General features: G+C 41.3%; 1 protein-coding gene across 9 annotated transcripts in view; it reads left to right on the top strand.

The window, feature by feature from the left end:
• The window catches only part of dlgap2a (discs, large (Drosophila) homolog-associated protein 2a), an 894,975-nt gene that overhangs the window by 258,680 nt on the left and 618,439 nt on the right, over positions 1-17,856 (top strand). For 6 of the 9 annotated variants that reach the window (XM_048531786.2, XM_059645588.1, XM_059645589.1 and 3 more), the window contains one exon: positions 16,163-16,386. The exons of 2 other annotated variants lie outside the window; for them this stretch is intronic. In XM_048531786.2, coding sequence (XP_048387743.1) covers positions 16,284-16,386 — 103 coding nt within the window. In that variant the 5' untranslated portion in view covers positions 16,163-16,283. Of the gene's footprint in view, positions 1-14,941; positions 15,015-16,162; positions 16,387-17,856 lie in introns of all 9 variants that reach the window. One more of the 9 variants, XM_048531784.2, reaches the window with a different exon arrangement.

Raw genomic sequence — 17,856 nt, 5'->3', positions numbered from 1 at the left:
ATTTGCCAACTCTTTCTCAGTCTGGAAGACTAGTAATTCTGTGACTAGTCCTCTCTAAATTGACAATCAGTTTACAGCTTTAACAACATCCCTAACTGTTCCCCCGCCAAACCCCCGCCCCCCACAAACTCTGGTGTCATCAGTGAATTTAGAAATTGTGTTTAGATTACAGAGCCCAATTCATTAATATGTATTGTAAGGAGAGGTAATTCCAGCATTGATAGTTGTGAAACCACACTTCCCAACTTCTGTCACTCTGAATAACTACCCGTTATTTCCAATATCAGCATACTGTTTTTAAGCCATCTTGCACATGTCTCCTGTATCCACATTTGTGTACCTTATTTATAGTGTATTAACGCACAAATAAGAGCAGCAATAGACCTTCTCCTCTTGAGTGTACTCCACTATTCAATAAGATCATGGCAGATCTATTTGTGCTTCAAATTCAATAGTCCCATCTGCCACCCATCCCCTATAACCCTGATGATCTTGCCTAAAAAGAATCCATCCAACTCTACCTTAAAAAAAATTCAAACACCTCATGTTAAACACCTTTAGATGCAAAGAGTTCCAAAGTGGCACTACGCACTGACAGAAAAATAAATTCTCCTTATCTCTGTCCTGTAAGTACAACCCCTAATTTTACATGACTCACAAGAAAGCATCCCTCTACACCAGTTTTTAAGACAGTTCAGGATCTCATTCACTCCAATGAAACCACCTTCACTTTAGTAAACTCCAATGGAAATAAATGCAGTTTGACTAAACTATCATGCAACACAACTCACTCATCCCAGGTTTCAAATGAATAAACCTCCTCTGAACTGCCTCCATTGCATTTATATGCCTGTGTAAATAAGGGGAACAAATCTGTACATGGTACTTAAGATATGAACTCACCCGTACCCCGTATAACTGAGGGATAACCTCCTTATTTTATGTTCAACTCATCTCATAATAAAGGAAAACATCCCATTAGCATTTTTGATTATGTGGTGTACCTGCATATTACTTTTTGTGATTCAAGCAGCAGAATACCTAACCCTCTATGCATCTCAGAATTCTGCAGTACTTTTCCATCTTAAGTAATGCTCTGCATTTTTATTCTTCCTGCCTAAGTGAACAACTTAATATTTTTCGACACTTATACATCATCTGCCAGATGTTTGCCCACTTAGTCAACCAACCTATATCCACCTGCAGAGATAGTAGGAACTGCAGATGCTGGAGAATCTGAGATAACAAGGTGTAGAGCTGGATGAACACAGCAGGCCAAGCAGCATCAGTGGAGCAGGAAAGCAGGTGTTTCGGGCCTAGACCCTTCCTCAGAAAATGAGGAAGGGTCTAGGCCCGAAACATCAGCTTTCCTGCTCCTCTGATGCTGCATGGCCTGCTGTGTTCATCCAGCTCTACACCTTGTTATATCCACCTGCAACCTCCTTATCTCTTAGACAACACAGTGTGGAGCTGGAGGAACACAGCAGGTCAGGTAGCTGGAGGAGCAGGAAAGCTGACATTTCAGGTCGGGACCCCTCTTCAGTACTTGGGAGGGGGAAGCAAGCTGGGAGGAGGGAGGGGGCTGGGAAAAGGTAGGTGTGATGGTGATAGGTGGTTGCAAGTAGGCGCTAGTGTGATTGGTCAGTGGGATGGGTGGGGCTGATAGGTGGGGAAGAAGACGGACAGGTTGCGTCAGGTCAAAGAGGCAGGGATGAGAGGGAGGGTTGGATATTGGATGAGGCTGGGGATAGGGAGATTTTGAAACTGTTGAATTCTATGGTCAAGGTAATAGTCTCCCAAGGCGGAATATGAGGTGTTGTTCCTCCAGTTTGCATGTGGTGTCATTGTGACAGTGGTGGAGGCCCAGAATGGTCATGTCACCAAGGGAGTGGGAGAGTGAGTTAAAATGGTTAGCGACCGGAAGGTGTAGTTGATTAGCACATACAGAGTACAGATGCTTCATGAAGTGGTCCCTGAGTCTGTGCTTGACTCACTGATATAGAGGAAGTCACATCAAGAGCAATTGATACAGTAGACCAGGTTGGAAGATGTACAGGTAAACGCCTGAGAGATATGAAACGTTTGCTTTGGACCTTGGATGCAGGTGATGGGGGAGGTGTGGGGGCAGGTGTAGCACTTCCTACAGTGGCAGGGAAAGGTGCTGGGGGTGGTGGGGCTGATGAAGGAGTTGCAGAGAGAACATTCCCTACAAAAGGCAGATAGGGTTGGGGAGGGAAATATCTCTTTGGTTGTGGGGTTGAATTGTAGGTGGCAGAAGTAGCACAGAATGATATAGGATGTGGAGGTTGGTGCCTGTTATGTGAGGACTAGGGTCCTGCTCCTCTGGTGCTTCCTGACCTGCTGTGTTCCTCCAGCTCCACACTGTGTTGTCTCTGTCTCCAGCATCTGCAGTTCTTGATAATCCAATGATTATTACCCATAAATCTGTTTTTGTCAGTCTGGATGTTCTTCTGTCTCCTTCTGTCTGTTTGTTCTGTGTTGTTTGGTCCAGCATGAGCCATGAGAATTGGATTTATTGTCCACCGTTTCAAATTCCTCTCAAGATTCTGTGAGATAATCCTTACCCTGTCACTGGTTAGACAACACACTCTTTGAGTTACTCATTCTTGGCTGCAGAGTGGAATTTCCATCCATCTGATTTCAGAATCCAGAATGATTACAGTATGTTTACCTCTTTCCCTCCAATCCATCCGCAGACAAATGTCGATGCCTGGTTCTGCAGTGTAGCCAAACTGCCTGTAGCCTTTCTCCATGTGCTCTTAGGTAATGAATACATTGCATCTATTGGGCAGCACCAGCATCTGTGAGACCAGCCTCTCAAAGTCTGCTAAATTGCCATTACCTGCATCACACTCTTTTTCAAATCTTCTCTTTCCTGAAGCTTTATTCTCCCTGGGATGTGAATGTATTTGAAATGCAGCTGTTTATTTTTGGAGTCCTGCCAACCTCAGCTGAATGATTCTGAGCTGAACAGATTCAAAATAGAGACGTTAAATTATAAATATAGTCGATAAGTTTATTTTTTCCATAATTTATTTTTATTAAAGAAAAGCTCACCAGAATTGAAAATGAACTTTTGAGTCTGGTTTCACATCACATCACACCAAGTTATGTACTCTAGCTCAGGATATTTGACATTAATAGGCACAGTAACCTTAAGAGGTGTTCACTAATTATCATTATTTTCTTGTCTGTTTTCAGACAGAGCTCCCTTTTCTTTATAAATTTCACCCCCAATTCATACATAATAGGGTCTGCTTTGTGTGCAATAGGCAGTCTGGATAAATGTCGTGCTAGCTTATTCCAGTGAAAACAATTTCCCCAGTTTCTGCAGAACATCCTTTGCAGGATCACCAAGTGCAAGTTACCCAATGATTCAGTGTAATTCAACAGCATAATAGAGCAGGTTTTATTTTATAACATTAAAAATATTGAGCAATATTTCTGATTGGCAGTCTGTTGCAGTTTTACTTACGGATGTGTGTTTATCACAAAAACAACCTTGAGGTTGTAGACTTGCTGACTGACCCGATGTGTTTGGTTGCAGACATCATAAAACTAATATAATATACAAAATACCATGCAAAGATTGTGAGAAACATTACATAGACCAAATTGGAAGAAAACTGACAACAAGGATACATGAACACCAACTAGCCACCAAGAGACATGACCAGTTCTCACTGTTATTGATACACACGGACAAAGAAGGACACAAATTTGACTGGGACAACACACCCATAATAGCACATGCCAAACAGAGACATGCCAGGCAATTCCAACCAGAACTCCATCAACAAACACATTGAACTGGGCCAGATATACAAACTACTGGAAAGCAGAACTGGAAGTAATGGCAACCGCCCCATCCACCGAGGCGTATAAGTAACAAGCAGAACAGAACACCAACGTTTCACCAGAGGCGCACTGATGATGTTACCTAACAGGGTGACAAAATGTCTGCAATCAAACACACCAGCTCGGTGAGTAAGTCTACAATCTCATCCACAACCTGAGCCACAAATCTTCTCAAAACCTTTCAAAACAACCTTATTGTTAATCAAAAATAACAAGGTGTAGAGCTGGATGAATACAACAGATGAAGCAGCATCAGAGGAACAGGAATGATGTTTCGAGCCTAGACCCTTCTTTAGAAAATGATTGTTATTGTTAATCAAAGAATAGTTCACTGATTTTTATATAACAGTGTGGTTTGGAGGGGAATGTGGACATGATAATATTATCATACATCTGTTGCTCTTGTCCTTCTAGATGGAAAAGTTTGTCGGTTTAGTATGTGCTGTCAAAATATGTTTTTAATCTTTCTTGTATATCTATGCTTGTCTAGAGTTTCTATGTCACACTTCGACAAGGAAGCCATTTGTCAACATTTCAAAATGGAAAGACCTACCTAAACACTTCTTTTTGGAAAACACATTTTGCCGTCAACCATCAAGACTTCATTATCAAACTTCATTGATGTGTCATACCATATATTTTAAAGAGAATGTTCTTCCAATTTCTAATTTCGTTGAACTTGTAATGTTCAAAAGGAGGTCTGCAGCAAATTTTCAAGAGTGCAAAAATTTACACCTTTCAGAATATTGTTTTATTCAGAAATTGACAATTGTAACTTTTTAATTTCTTTCAATGCTTCTAATTCACAGCTCAAGACCTCTCCTAAAGCTTGAATTTGATGTTTTGGCCACAGTACTTACTCTGTTTCCTGATAGCAAATCCTATGGTTTGATCAGTATGTTGCATCTGCATCTTGTCTCTCACTTTTCTACAAACTTGTCACTCCCTTTGCCCCATCACGTATTGGAAAAAATAACAGGGACTGGTTTGGTTCAGGTAAAGTTTGTTCTGCCAGAAAGCAAAAAAACCTCACGTGTAGAGATTCAGGAATAAAAAAATGGAAAATGTTTGAATTACTAAGCAAATTTGGCAGAATCTGTAGACAAAGGAACAGGGTAAATCTTTCAGACTATTGCTGTGTTGTCAGAACTGGGAAAATTTAAAAATGTGATAGATTTTAAGCAGCTGAAAAGGGAGAAGAGGAACGGGAGAGGAGACCAATGATATAGAGGAAGATAGGAAAAATTAAATGACCAAAGGTTTGGATATGCACGATTTAAAAGCAAAGAACTGAAAGATGTGTCTTGAGGAGATGTGAATGGCATAAAGATGATGAGATATTACATAATAGCAAAATAAAGGGGAAACAAGTGTAGGTCAAAAATATGCAAGGAAAATAAAATGGTGCATTTGATTCATTATTGTCACATGTACCAAATTTAGTGAAAAGTATTGTTTTGCGTGCTATCCAAACAAATCTTACTTTACACAAGCACAGCAGGGTCATGGAATAGAATGCAGAACACAGTGTTACAACTACAGGGAAAGTGCAGAGAAACTGAATATTGACTCCTAAAGGCCATAAGTTGTCGATCAAAATCTATTCCTTAAATTTACATTGAACTTCATTGGATCACTCAGTAATCCTGGCACTGAGCAAGGCAGCAAGTTAACGTGAGATGTGATCTGTAACTGGGCTACAAAATGAACAGAGGTGTTTTATGAAGCTGAACCCCATTTACAATTGGTTTTCCTACAGTACAGGAAACTGTATTGTGAGCAGCACATACAGCAATATAATTGGAAGACGTACAAATAAAATTAATGTTTCAACTGGATGGTATGTTTATGGCCACAGATGGCGACGAGAGAAGTAGTAAAAGGGCAGATGAAGTATATCCTGTGCTGTGTGATTGGGACATGCTTGAGACTGAAGGTGATTGAGGTTGTCATTGAGTGAACAGTCCCTTCACAATGCTGAAAAGAGCAGATGAAGATGATGTAGTTAGTGCCTGCAAATGGCTGTATGTGATGGGAATTGCAGATGATGATTCACTGAATATTGGAGTTGGTGGTTTGAAAGGTTAAGACAAGAGAAACACTATTGCGTCTTGCGGATTGGATGAAAACTGAATTGTGTAAAATAGGACAGGCAGACAGACATGTCCAAAATTCTGTCAAACAAAGTGGCAGTGGTGGGGGATGAGGTGTGGTGGTGGTTGACAAATCGACGATTGCGGTAAAATGTGGACACATCAGAAGCACTGGAATGGATGATTTCATTACCAGAACAGAAGCAATGAACACTGAGAAATGGGGGAACAGAATGGGGTTCCTACAGGATGCACTTGACTGGTTGGAGTATATGGAGATAAGGAAGTTAAGAAAGTGAAAAGTAAAAAAAATGGACCACGTGAAGGTGAGAAAAGTTTGGAAATCTGAAGCAAATTTGAAATTTTGCAGATTAGTTTGAGAGCTGAAACAGCACTAACATGTTCCACATGTCCTACAAATAACCAGGCATTAGTTTGGACCTATGTGGTTGCCAATTGTGATTTTTTTTACAGGTAATGAGTCGAATTAAAAGTTAAGTTTTTCAGTGTGGAATTGTGTTTAATCATTTGAAAGAGAGTGATGGTGAATAGAGATTGAGTAAACCACCATTCAAGGAAAAAGGGTGGAGTATGCATAGACAATATTGCTGAGGAATGAAGATTTAGACTGATTGGATTTCCACAGTGAAGATGAACCAGTTAGAATCAGGAAATTGAAAACTGTTAAAGTTGGTGTACGATGATTTTGGAATCTATGGTGGGAAAAACCCGAAGAGGAAATGAAATCAGTGACAAACTTGAAAACAATGGCTTGATGTTCAGTGAAAGACTGACAGCCAGGGGATGGTAGGAACAAGTTTCTGAGAGTTGGCCTGACAATGATTGGTCCTGAGAAAACAGATTGTAAAAGATTTAGAAGGAGATGGGTGAGTAGAGAGAGTGAAGGAGGCAGAAAATTGAGATGTGTGATGTCATCAAGCATTTGTCAATGAAAAAAAATCAAGAGGCCATGGTGGGCAGCTCCTGGAGAACTATAATAGAGATGGCTAGAATGTTATGCTGTACAGAGTCAGCTGACACCTCATCAAGGAAGTGGGTGTGGAGCTGATGGAAGTAGAGCTCAATGAATTGGGGAAAATTATCTTTTCCTTTAAGCAAAAGTTGTCTATGCCTGTATCTGCGAGAGAGAGAGAGAGAGAGAGAGAAATGGCCAACAACTGTATTGCTACTTTTGATTTGAAAAAAACAAAGAATTGCATTTGCCAGAAATCGGAAGCAAAAACAGGAATATCTGGAAAATACTCAGCAGGTCTGGCAGCATCTGTGGAGAGAAAGCAGGCTTAATGTTTTAGGTCCAGGGTCCGAACCACCCAAGTCCACTGCCACCCTACTCTACCTGTCCAAGCTCATCCTCACTTTGAGCAACTTCTCGGCCTAGGCCCGAAACGTCAGCTTTTGTGCTCCTGAGATGCTGCTGGGCCTGCTGTGTATATCGAGCCTCGCATTTTATTATCTTGGATTCTCCTTTAACTCCTCCTATTTTCTTCAGGTCGAAGAAGTAGCCATGGGTACCCACATGGCTCCCAGTTATGCCTGTCACTTTGTGGAATATGTGGAACTTTCCTTGTTCCAGTCGTAATCTGGCCTCCGACCCACAACACTTTCTCGGGCACATCAGCTCTCAGTGGACCTGAAATGTTAACTTTGCTGCCAGACCTGTTGGGTTTTCAAGCAATTTCTATTTTTGTTGCTACTTTTGATGATTCCAGTGTGCAACTTCAGAGGTTACAATAACTATTAGGTTTGTGTGTATAAGAGAACGAGGAAAGATAATTTCTTCTGATTATTTCTTACAATAATTCCTCTTAAAATGTTAACATTTTGGCTCAAAAAGAAATCATCTTATGAGCAGTTATTTTGATGATTATAAAATATCAACATTCCAATAGAGGTACCTATCTCTGAGACACGAAGGAGACGGATGGCCGTTGTCTTTTCTAATCGTTGTTTAGTGTTTTTTAAAATAATGACATTCGAAATCAAGCAAATTCTACAATTTCACATTTTTTTTGACCATAAATAAATGTTTGCTATTTCTAACAGTTGACACACAAGGGAGAGCGCGAGGACTTGAGAAAGAGGTACTCAGGATCAGTCATAAAATATGCATTCTCATGTTTTCGGAAAATGTTTATAAAGTTACAAGCTGTTAGTGCTTGGCTTCACGATAGTCCTACGAAATCCAAGGACTAATTCCAATCCACCCCCCATTTTGCTGTATCTCCCATGAGTTACAACAAAATACAGGACCATCTTTAACTGCATTATCATGAAATTCACTCCCTGTCACATTATTATGCTTGCATAGATCAAGTAAAGGTCACTTTTTTATGGTTTTCTCCAAAGAATGAATAAAATCATAGAATTAAATTCTCAAAGTGATGGTATAAATCCCTGAAGAGCATTTAGTAAAAATAGAATGTGATATATTCAGTCATTGTAAATCAGTGACACTGTAGTTATGAACACCCCCAAAGCTGTAAGACTCACTGTGATTAGAACTTTTGATATCTCCAGTGGCTGTATTTCCTATCTGCTTGTTATGTATAGAGACTGGGTAGATAAGTGGCAAGTAACTTTCTCACCACACAAATGCCAGGCAATGACCATCATCATTAAGAAACAATCTAACCACTGTCCGTTGATATTCAATGGTGTTACCATCACTGAATTCTCCATTATAAATATCTTTGGGGTTACTGCTGACCAGAAGCTCAATTGGACTCCCAACATAAATACACTGATTATAAGAGCTGGCCAGAGGTTTTGGGGCAGCCCCGTGGCTCAGTGGTTAGCACTGCTGTCTCTTAATGCCAGGGACCCAGGTTTGATTCCAGCATCAGGTGATTCTCTGTGTGGAGTTTGCACGTTCCCCCTATGTCTGTGTGGGGTTCCCCCAGGTGCTCTGGTTTCCTCCCAAAGTCCAAAGATGTACAGGTTAGGTGGATTGGCCATGCTGAAATCGTCCATAGTATTTAGGTGGATTAATGATGGTAAATGTGGGGTTATGGGATATGATGGGAGGACTGGGGGTGGGACTGAGTGGGATGCTCTTCTGAAGGTCAGTATGGACTCGATGGGCTGAATGGCCTACTTACGCACTGTCAGGCCTCTACAGTTCTGTGAGTACCTTGGTGGGTAACCTGCCTCCTGAGGTCACAAAGCCTGTCTATCATCTACAAGGCAAGTCAGGGGTGTTACAAAATGCTCCCTTCTTATCTGGATGGGTGCAGTTCCAACAACACTCAAGAAGCTTGACACTATCTAGGACAAAGTAGCCTGCATCCATTCCCTCCACCATTGACGGTGAGCTACAGCACTGTGTATTAACAACAAAGTACACTACAGAATTTCACCAATGATTCAACTTCCAAACCCACAGCAACTTCCATGGAGAAAGACAAGGGCAGGAGAAGCATGGGAATATCACCAAGTTTCTCCCCAAGCCACTCACTACATTGACTTGGCAATATATTGCCATTCCTTTACTGTTGCTGGATCAAAATCCTGGAATTCCCTCCCTAACAGCATTGTGACTCAACCCACTGCATGTAGATTGTAGGAATTCAAGAAGGCAGCTCTGAAGGGCAACTAAGAATGGGCAATAAGTGCTATCCAGTCAGCAATGCCCACGACCCACAAATAAATATTTTAAAAAATACATTTCAAAAATTCAGAAGTATAAAGAGACAGTGGCAAAGGAAGTAATCCCATCATGCTGGTTCTTATGAATTGCTGCTGGACATGTACGTGCATTTTCCAAGTTGCAAAAATGCTTCACAAATAACAGTTATCCCCTGACTGAGTTAAAAATTCAATATCCTTTGCTAGCCTGAAAAGGCACAGGTAAAGTTAAACATAGCTCTACCTTGCTCAGCTGAACCTTGCAATGAAAGGTGTACGTTAGAACGCTTTTGTTACAAAACACCATATATTTCAGGTTAACATGAGCATCACAAATATAAACGACTCCTCTTTCACATGCACTCACCTCGTCTCACATCTTTTCCCTGTCACCTTGCACATTCATTTCTGGATAGGGTGGCGAGGCGTGGTGAAAAAGCGAGCTTGGGACCATTCATAACAATGGTTTGAATTTATCGGATTGAATGAGTATATTTTCAAAAAAATTTTCCAAAAATTTGTCTTCCATTACTCATAAACATAATTACTAACTGTTGACATAAGTATTGTAACAACTGCGCTGGAATATGGGCCTCATTATTTCCTAGGGTTGTAATAAAAGTTAAAGATTTCATTAAGTAGGCAAAGTTCCCAAATTCACCTGACTTTCAAACTCAGATTGATAGAAAGCATGGACCAAGTTTCAGTTCTGAACAAGTATAATGATTTATGACAAGTGATTATTCTGTAGCTACAGGTAAACAGTTTTATAAACTTTTGGCATACACACGACTCATTAAAACTCTAATCCCCTTATAAACTTCCCCTTAAATGCCAACAGAAAGACAGGGTGGAGTTTGTTGTGGACAGAGGGGAAATGAGAAAGACAGTTCACCAGTATTCATTCCCACGTTCTGTTGTTGAGACGACCTCTTTTACTCTCCTGCTGGTTAGCTCATTACTTCAGCTATTTTTTCTCCAGACACTTGCACTGGATGATGAGAGACAAAAGATGGTGGCTCCATTATGAAAGGTCTCTTATTTATCTATTAATAGCCACAGCTTGCAATCACTGTTGCAGTAAATATAAACTGGTCTTCTTCAGATTTATAGTGAATTTGATTGCAGAGAGCAGAGAGATTTCTCCTGAGAGATAATAAGAACTGCTAATGCTGGCATCCGAGATAACATAACACAGCAGTCCAGGCAGCATCAGAGGAGCAGGAAAGTTGACATTTCAGGTTGGGACCCTTCTTCAGAAAAAGGGTCTGAAGAAGGGCCTCGACCCAAAACGTCAGCTTTCCTGCTCCTCTGAGACTTCTTCTGAGTTAGGAAGAGCTGAATATCTCTCTCTCACTCTTGTTCCAAGCTGTTGGCAGGCAAAAGGGTCTCTGAAATTAATTGGTCACGAGTCCATAGACCAATAAACTTCTTATTACCAGCAGAATCTGCAGTATACCCCCTCAGCTCCAAACCATCTGCAACCCAAACTCCAATTGCTGTTTGTTCAACCAGTTGTTTACATAATGCTCAGCATGAGTGTTACATTACTCGCTTCAAAATTACAGCTACCCTTTCAAACAATGGATTTCAAAACAGCTCTCTCAGGCATTTCATTATCCTGCTGGGTAACATCATCAGTGCAGCCTCCGATGAAGCACTGTTGTGGTTTCCTGCCAGTCATTCAAACTCTGGTGTCTGTCGAGCTGGATTACCTCACTTCTGGTTTTCTTTCACAAAGGAGTTTATATTGGGGTCTAGCTCTATGTGTATATTGATGGCTTCCTTCATGAAGACCCAGGCCTCCAGGAATTCCAGGGCAATAAAATGTGAGGCTGGATGAACACAGCAGGCCAAGCAGCATCTCAGAAGCACAAAAGCTGACGTTTCGGGCCTAGACCCTTCATCAGAGAGGGGGATGGGGAGAGGGAACTGGAATAAATAGGGAGAGAGGGGGAGGCGGACCGAAGATGGAGAGTAAAGAAGATAGGTGGAGAGAGTGTAGGTGGGGAGGTAGAGAGGGGATAGGTCAGTCCAGGGAAGATGGACAGGTCAAGGAGGTGGGATGAGGTTAGTAGGTAGGAAATGGAGGTGCGACTTGAGGTGGGAGGAAGGGATGGGTGAGAGGAAGAACAGGTTAGGGAAGCAGAGACAGGTTGGACTGGTTTTGGGATGCAGTGGGTGGAGGGGAAGAGCTGGGCTGGTTGTGTGGTGCAGTGTGGGGGGGGGACGAACTGGGCTGGTTTTGGGATGCGGTGGGGGAAGGGGAGATCTTGAAGCTGGTGAAGTCCACATTGATACCATTGGGCTGCAGGGTTCCCAAGCGGAATATGAGTCGCTGTTCCTTCGGGTGGCATCATTGTGGCACTGCAGGAGGCCCATGATGGACATGTCATCTAAAGAATGGGAGGGGGAGTGGAAATGGTTTGCGACTGGGAGGTGCAGTTGTTTATTGTGAACTGAGCGGAGGTGTTCTGCAAAGCGGTCCCCAAGCCTCTGCTTGGTTTCCCCAATGTAGAGGAAGCCACACCGGGTACAATGGATGCAGTATACCACATTGGCAGATGTGCAGGTGAACCTCTGCTTAATGTGTAAAGTCATCTTGGGGCCTGGGATTCCTGTGCTTATCTCTGCTTCACCTGCCCCAGGATCCTTGTGTTGTCCCAATCAAACTGGTGGTTTTCCTTAACCATATGGATGGAGATGAGTGTTTATTGGTCGTGTTTTTTTGTTGCCAGTCGGTGTTTGTGGTACCCTTGTGGTTAACTTACTTCCTGTTTGCCCAATGTAACATTTGTTGCAGTCTTTGCAGGGGACTGTGTAAATAACATTGCTCCTGTCCATAGTAGGTCAGGGGTCTTTGGTCCAGGCATAGGGTTGATGTGGGTTTGTGTGCTACTCTAATGCCCAGTGGTTGTAGGAGTCTTGTGGTCAGTTCACATGTGTTCTTCATGTAAGGTAGCATGATGAGTGTGTCGGGGCATCTATTATTACATGAATGACACCAGAAAAATACGACATACCTTGACACTCACCACGTTACCTTATATCGAGAACACATCTGAACTGACCACAAGACTCCCATGACCACTGGGCATCAAAGTAGCATACAAAACCCACACCAACCCTATGCCCGGACCAAAGACCCACTACCCACTATGGACAAGACCAATGTCATGTACAAAATTCCCTGCAAAGACTGCGGCAAACACTACATTGGAAAAAAAAAGGAAGGAAATTAGCCATAAGGGTATACAGACGTCAACTGTCAACAAAAAGACATGACCGATACTCATTCATCTCCATCCACGTGAATAACCAAACCACCAACTTGATTGGGACAACACCAAGATCCTGGGACAGGCAAAGCAGAGACAAGCATGGGAGTTCCTAGAGGCTTGGTTCTCTCCCAAGAAAGCCATCAATAAACACATAGAACTAGATCCCATATATACTCCATTGTGAAGGAAATCTGGAAGCGAGGTAATCCAGCTCAACAGACAGCAGAGTTTAAATGACAGCTGGGAAAACATAACAGCGCTTCATCAGAGGCTCCACTGATGATGTGGCCTCGGTTGATGTAATCAGATGTCTGTGGAACAACAAACCAGTCTGACACCCAGCCAACCACAACATTCACAGCCCAAGCTAAAAATCTACTCTAAAACCTTACAGCTCTCTCATTTCAGTCCATAGTTTATAAAAACACAAAATAAAAAAGACTCAGGTCTTACATGATTTAATGCATATAAAATGGACTTTCGACCAATTCTCTTTGATGCATCAGTCCAGAAGTTTTATTTCTTCATAATTATTGTGCTCCATTCAGTTCTAGGCAACAAGCAGAAAAAAAGTTTAGATATAAAACTCATTGAATAATCTGTGCTGTTATAAATCAAAATTGTTTTCGTCAATCCCTTTATTCCTTTATTGTTCTTAGTTCCTTACTATTGAGAACATTTTCAATTTGTTGTCCATGCTAACAAGCTCATGGTGAATTCATATTGAGCTCCCATTTGCCACAGATTTGCTCTCACTCACTCAGCCTACCTAAGACCTGTGTAACGTTTTGCTTCGTCTGAAGTGCTGGGTTGGAGAGAGTAGGTAGTGAGGAATTTGTGTAGAGTTTAAATGGTGGTTTAATTCAGTGGGCCGAGTAGTTTGTTTCTGTGCTGTAAATTTGATGAAACAACATTGGCCAACATCAACTATGGAACTGCACTTAGTTTTTTTCCCTTTTTCACATTTAATTGTATGTTTTACCTTAGCAAGACCTCAACTGTGTATTGTCGATAGTTCTTTTTCTGCTTTGCTTCATGAGCATCAATGTTCCAACTTGCAACTTCTGTCCCAACACAGTGACCAATTGTATATTCTAAGTTATGAAAGCAATATTTGGATATAAATACAACCAATGCTCTGTAGGATGATAATGTGTTAACAATGTCTCAGTTCTTTGAAATAAAGCCTTAAATATTCAAATAGATGTTAAACATGGTGAAAGACTGGACAGTTTCATCAGAAGGCTTCTCTCTGTTGCTTGATCAGCTGGTGGTCCCATTGTTCAGAATTACTGTAACTATTCTTTGGTGCAACTATAGCTATTGCAAAACTCAAATCGTAAATGATGTCTTGTTGCTGTTAAAAGTGAACTGTTTAAATCACATGGTGGTTAAAGTAGCAAAAATATTTCCCTGACAGCCAGCCAAAATGTTATAGCCACTAAAAATCATTCATCACCTTGGGAGGTTCGTATTTGTGTGTTGGTTTTCTTCTGAAGTAAAAGGGATTAATGTAATTTTTTGTTTGTGTAAAGATAGACAATAATGTGAAATATAAACTGCGATTAGAAAAGGTACTAATTGTGCAAAATCATCAAAATTATCATTCATGATATAATTTCAAACGACACATCTTATGGTCTTCCATTTTACGAAATTTGGTAGAAGTAACTCAACTGACCAAAGCTCCATTGCGGTGTTAAATAATTACTTTTTTGAGAATTGCTGATTGCCATCAACATATTAGGCACTGACATAAAAGATGTAATCAAATGATGCTGCAAAACATTGAACCCTGAATCCGGAGTCAAACACGTGACAGACTGGTGAATGATTTCTATCTTTTCTTTGGATGTATATCAACAATTTAACATGGTTGGAAAAGTCAAGAAATGGCAATATGAAATGCCCCAACATTTGGCATTTTGGCTTGTAAAAACAACAGAAAGCATTAAAGTACTGGTTCTTGTTGACAGTGTAATGATATTAAGTTATTACTGTTTTGGTAGAATTGAATGAACATGTATGACCTTTGTTTTGTAGAGTTTCGAGAATATACGGAAGCATTGTAAGGCAACAGTTGGTCACTTCAACTGACGAGCAAGCTCTAGGCAGAGTATGTTGTTTCCTTCATAATGGTTTGATTGAGACTCCTTGCAAATTACGAATAGTGGTCACTGTGATGCAAGTAAATTGCCTAATATTGTCCCTCAATTGTAATAATTAATGTAATGACTATATTTGGAATAATCAATGTGTTATTATAAACTTGCTAAATTCATTGAATAAATGAAGGATGATACTCAATGATCTTCTGAGTGAGTGTGCGTAATGTGTCAATGAAGGCTACTATTCACAGTCTTAAAGATTATCGTGAAGACATTGAAACTCTTTACTGAATCAATAAACAAGCAGTTTTCAGTGTGAAAGCAAAGCCTCTTAAAGGCTCAAGATAAGTGTTACTGCAGAATAATTTGAACTTTTTTATTATGTTGAATCCTTTCATAACCAAGTACATGAACAACATAAAAATGTGAGTTCCTTTTACAAGGAAATCTAATGGCCTTACTTATAACTTTAAATAAAAATGCTTTGGTTGTGTTACCACTCAAACGTTGAAGTCAGACTCTCCTGCTGCAGTATTTGGCTTTGAAAGGTCAAAAGTATATATTAGAACTTAGAGCAACCTAAGGTCCTAGCAATGGAGTTGCTATATTTTGCTAAGACATGTACCTCAATGTAGACTTGAGTTGTGATCACTGTTGCTGGTGAACCACTGAAAATCATAATAATCTTAACAGATGTGTTTCATGATGGAAAGGCCCAAGGTGAAAAAAAAACTCCATTTTAATATTATGGTTTTGTTGGTTAACTTTTAGGAAATGAGGCACACATAGATTACAAGGGTCAAAACTAAGAAAGTGAAAACCCGACATACATATAATAACCGATTCAGAGTGATATAGTGATTAGTTTTGCATGATTAATTCTAATGATTAATGGTTTTCTGCAGCCTTTACAACAAAGGAACTATATGATTGCAAGGCAATTTAGACTACAGAAAGTTTATTGAGGGGGAAAGCAAAAAGGTGAAAGATTTCTAAATTAGGAATAATTTGCATATTTATTAAGAATGTTATTTTAAGTCTTGGTGCAAATCCTTCCTTACATGGGTGGGTGTTAGGAAACCTTAGATTGGTTCTGATTTTGAGGCCATGAATTAGAAGATCGCTGAGATTTTAAATGTACTTTGTGTGACTGCAGGAAGAATGGAAAGACAAATGGCTACTGAAGCTGTGGTAGAGTGCCTTCTCAAAGGGGATTCGAAGAAATTCCAGAAAAAAGTCAATCATCTAAAGGACCCAGAGGCGCAGCCACCCCGTTCATGTTGACCAGGCTGTTGGTGAAGATGCAATCTGTGATCAGTTGGCAGAATATTGTAAAACTACTTAAGGGTGTCCCAAAGAACAAGTACAAAGAAAATTCATGTGAGTCCAGCTGTGATTGGTTTTGTCATCTATCTAGCAGCCATGTAACAATGATTGAAGCTTGTGACTTTCTTTGTCTTTCTACTTCTAAAGGTTCAGAAGGAATGACCACGTAAATATTTTTATTTTAAAAAATGAGTTTTTGATGGTCAGGAATGTAAAGGATGTTGAATACGTTGGAGCATTTCTTTACTTTTGGTACACACTCTTGATATCAAGAAAAGCAAAATGTAAAAAGCCTTTGTATCAGAGATAATGGGAACTGCAGATGCTGGAGAATCCAAGATAACAAAGTGTGAAGCTGGATGAACACAGCAGGCTAAGCAGCATCTCAGGAGCACAAAAGCTGATGTTTCGGGCCTACACCCTTCATCAGAGAGGGGGATGGGGAGAGGGTTCTGAAATAAATAGGGAGAGACGGGGAGGCGGACCGAAGATGGAGAGAAAAGAAGATAGGTGGAGAGGAGAGTATAGGTGGGGAGGTAGGGAGGGGATAGGTCAGTCCAGGGAAGACGGACAGGTCAAGGAGGTGGGATGAGGTTAGTAGGTAGGAAATGGAGGTGCGGCTTGAGATGGGAGGAAGGGATGGGTGAGAGGAAGAACAGGTTAGGGAGGCAGAGACAGGCTGGGCTGGTTTTGGGATGCAGTGGGGGGAGGGGACGAGCTGGGCTGGTTGTGTGATGCAGTGAGGGAAGGGGAGATTTTGAAGCTGGTGAAGTCCACATTGATACCATTGGGTTGCAGGGTTCCCAAGCGGAATATGAGCTGCTGTTCCTGCAACCTTCAAGTGACATAATTATGGCACTGCAGGAGGCCCATGATGGACATGTCATCTGAAGAATGAGAGGGGAAGTTAAAATGGTTCGCAATTGGGAGGCGACTGATACCTCCAGATACAATGCATCATCCTCCGACACTTCCGCCATCTACAATCCGACCCCACCACCTAAGATATTTTTCCATCCCCACCCTTGTCTGCCTTCCGGAGAGACTACTCTCTCCATGACTCCCTTGTTTGCTCCACACTGCCGTCCAACCCCACCACACCCGGCACCTTCACCTGCAACTGCAGGAAGTGCTACACTTGTCCCCACACCTCCTCACTCGCCCCCATCCCAGGCCCCAAGATGACTTCCCATATTAAGCAGAGGTTCACCTGCACATCTGCCAGTGTGGTATACTGCATCCACTGTACCCAGTGTGGCTTCCTCTACATTGGGGAAACCAAGCGGAGGCTTGGGGACCGCTTTGCAGAACACCTCCGCTCGGTACGCAATAAACAATTGCACCTCCCAGTCGCAAACCATTTTAACTCCCCCTCCCATTCTTCAGATGACATGTCCATCATGGGCCTCCTGCAGTGCCACAAGGACGCCACCCGAAGGTTGCAGGAGCAGCAACTCATATTCCACTTGGGAACCCTGCAGCCCAATGACATCAACGTGGATTTCACCAGCTTCAAAATCTCCC

This window comes from Stegostoma tigrinum, chromosome 4, assembly GCF_030684315.1.
Source record: "Stegostoma tigrinum isolate sSteTig4 chromosome 4, sSteTig4.hap1, whole genome shotgun sequence".
Lineage (NCBI taxonomy): Eukaryota > Metazoa > Chordata > Chondrichthyes > Orectolobiformes > Stegostomatidae > Stegostoma > Stegostoma tigrinum.
Note: the sequence above shows the minus strand (reverse complement) of the source record. Positions and strands in the feature narration are given on the sequence as shown.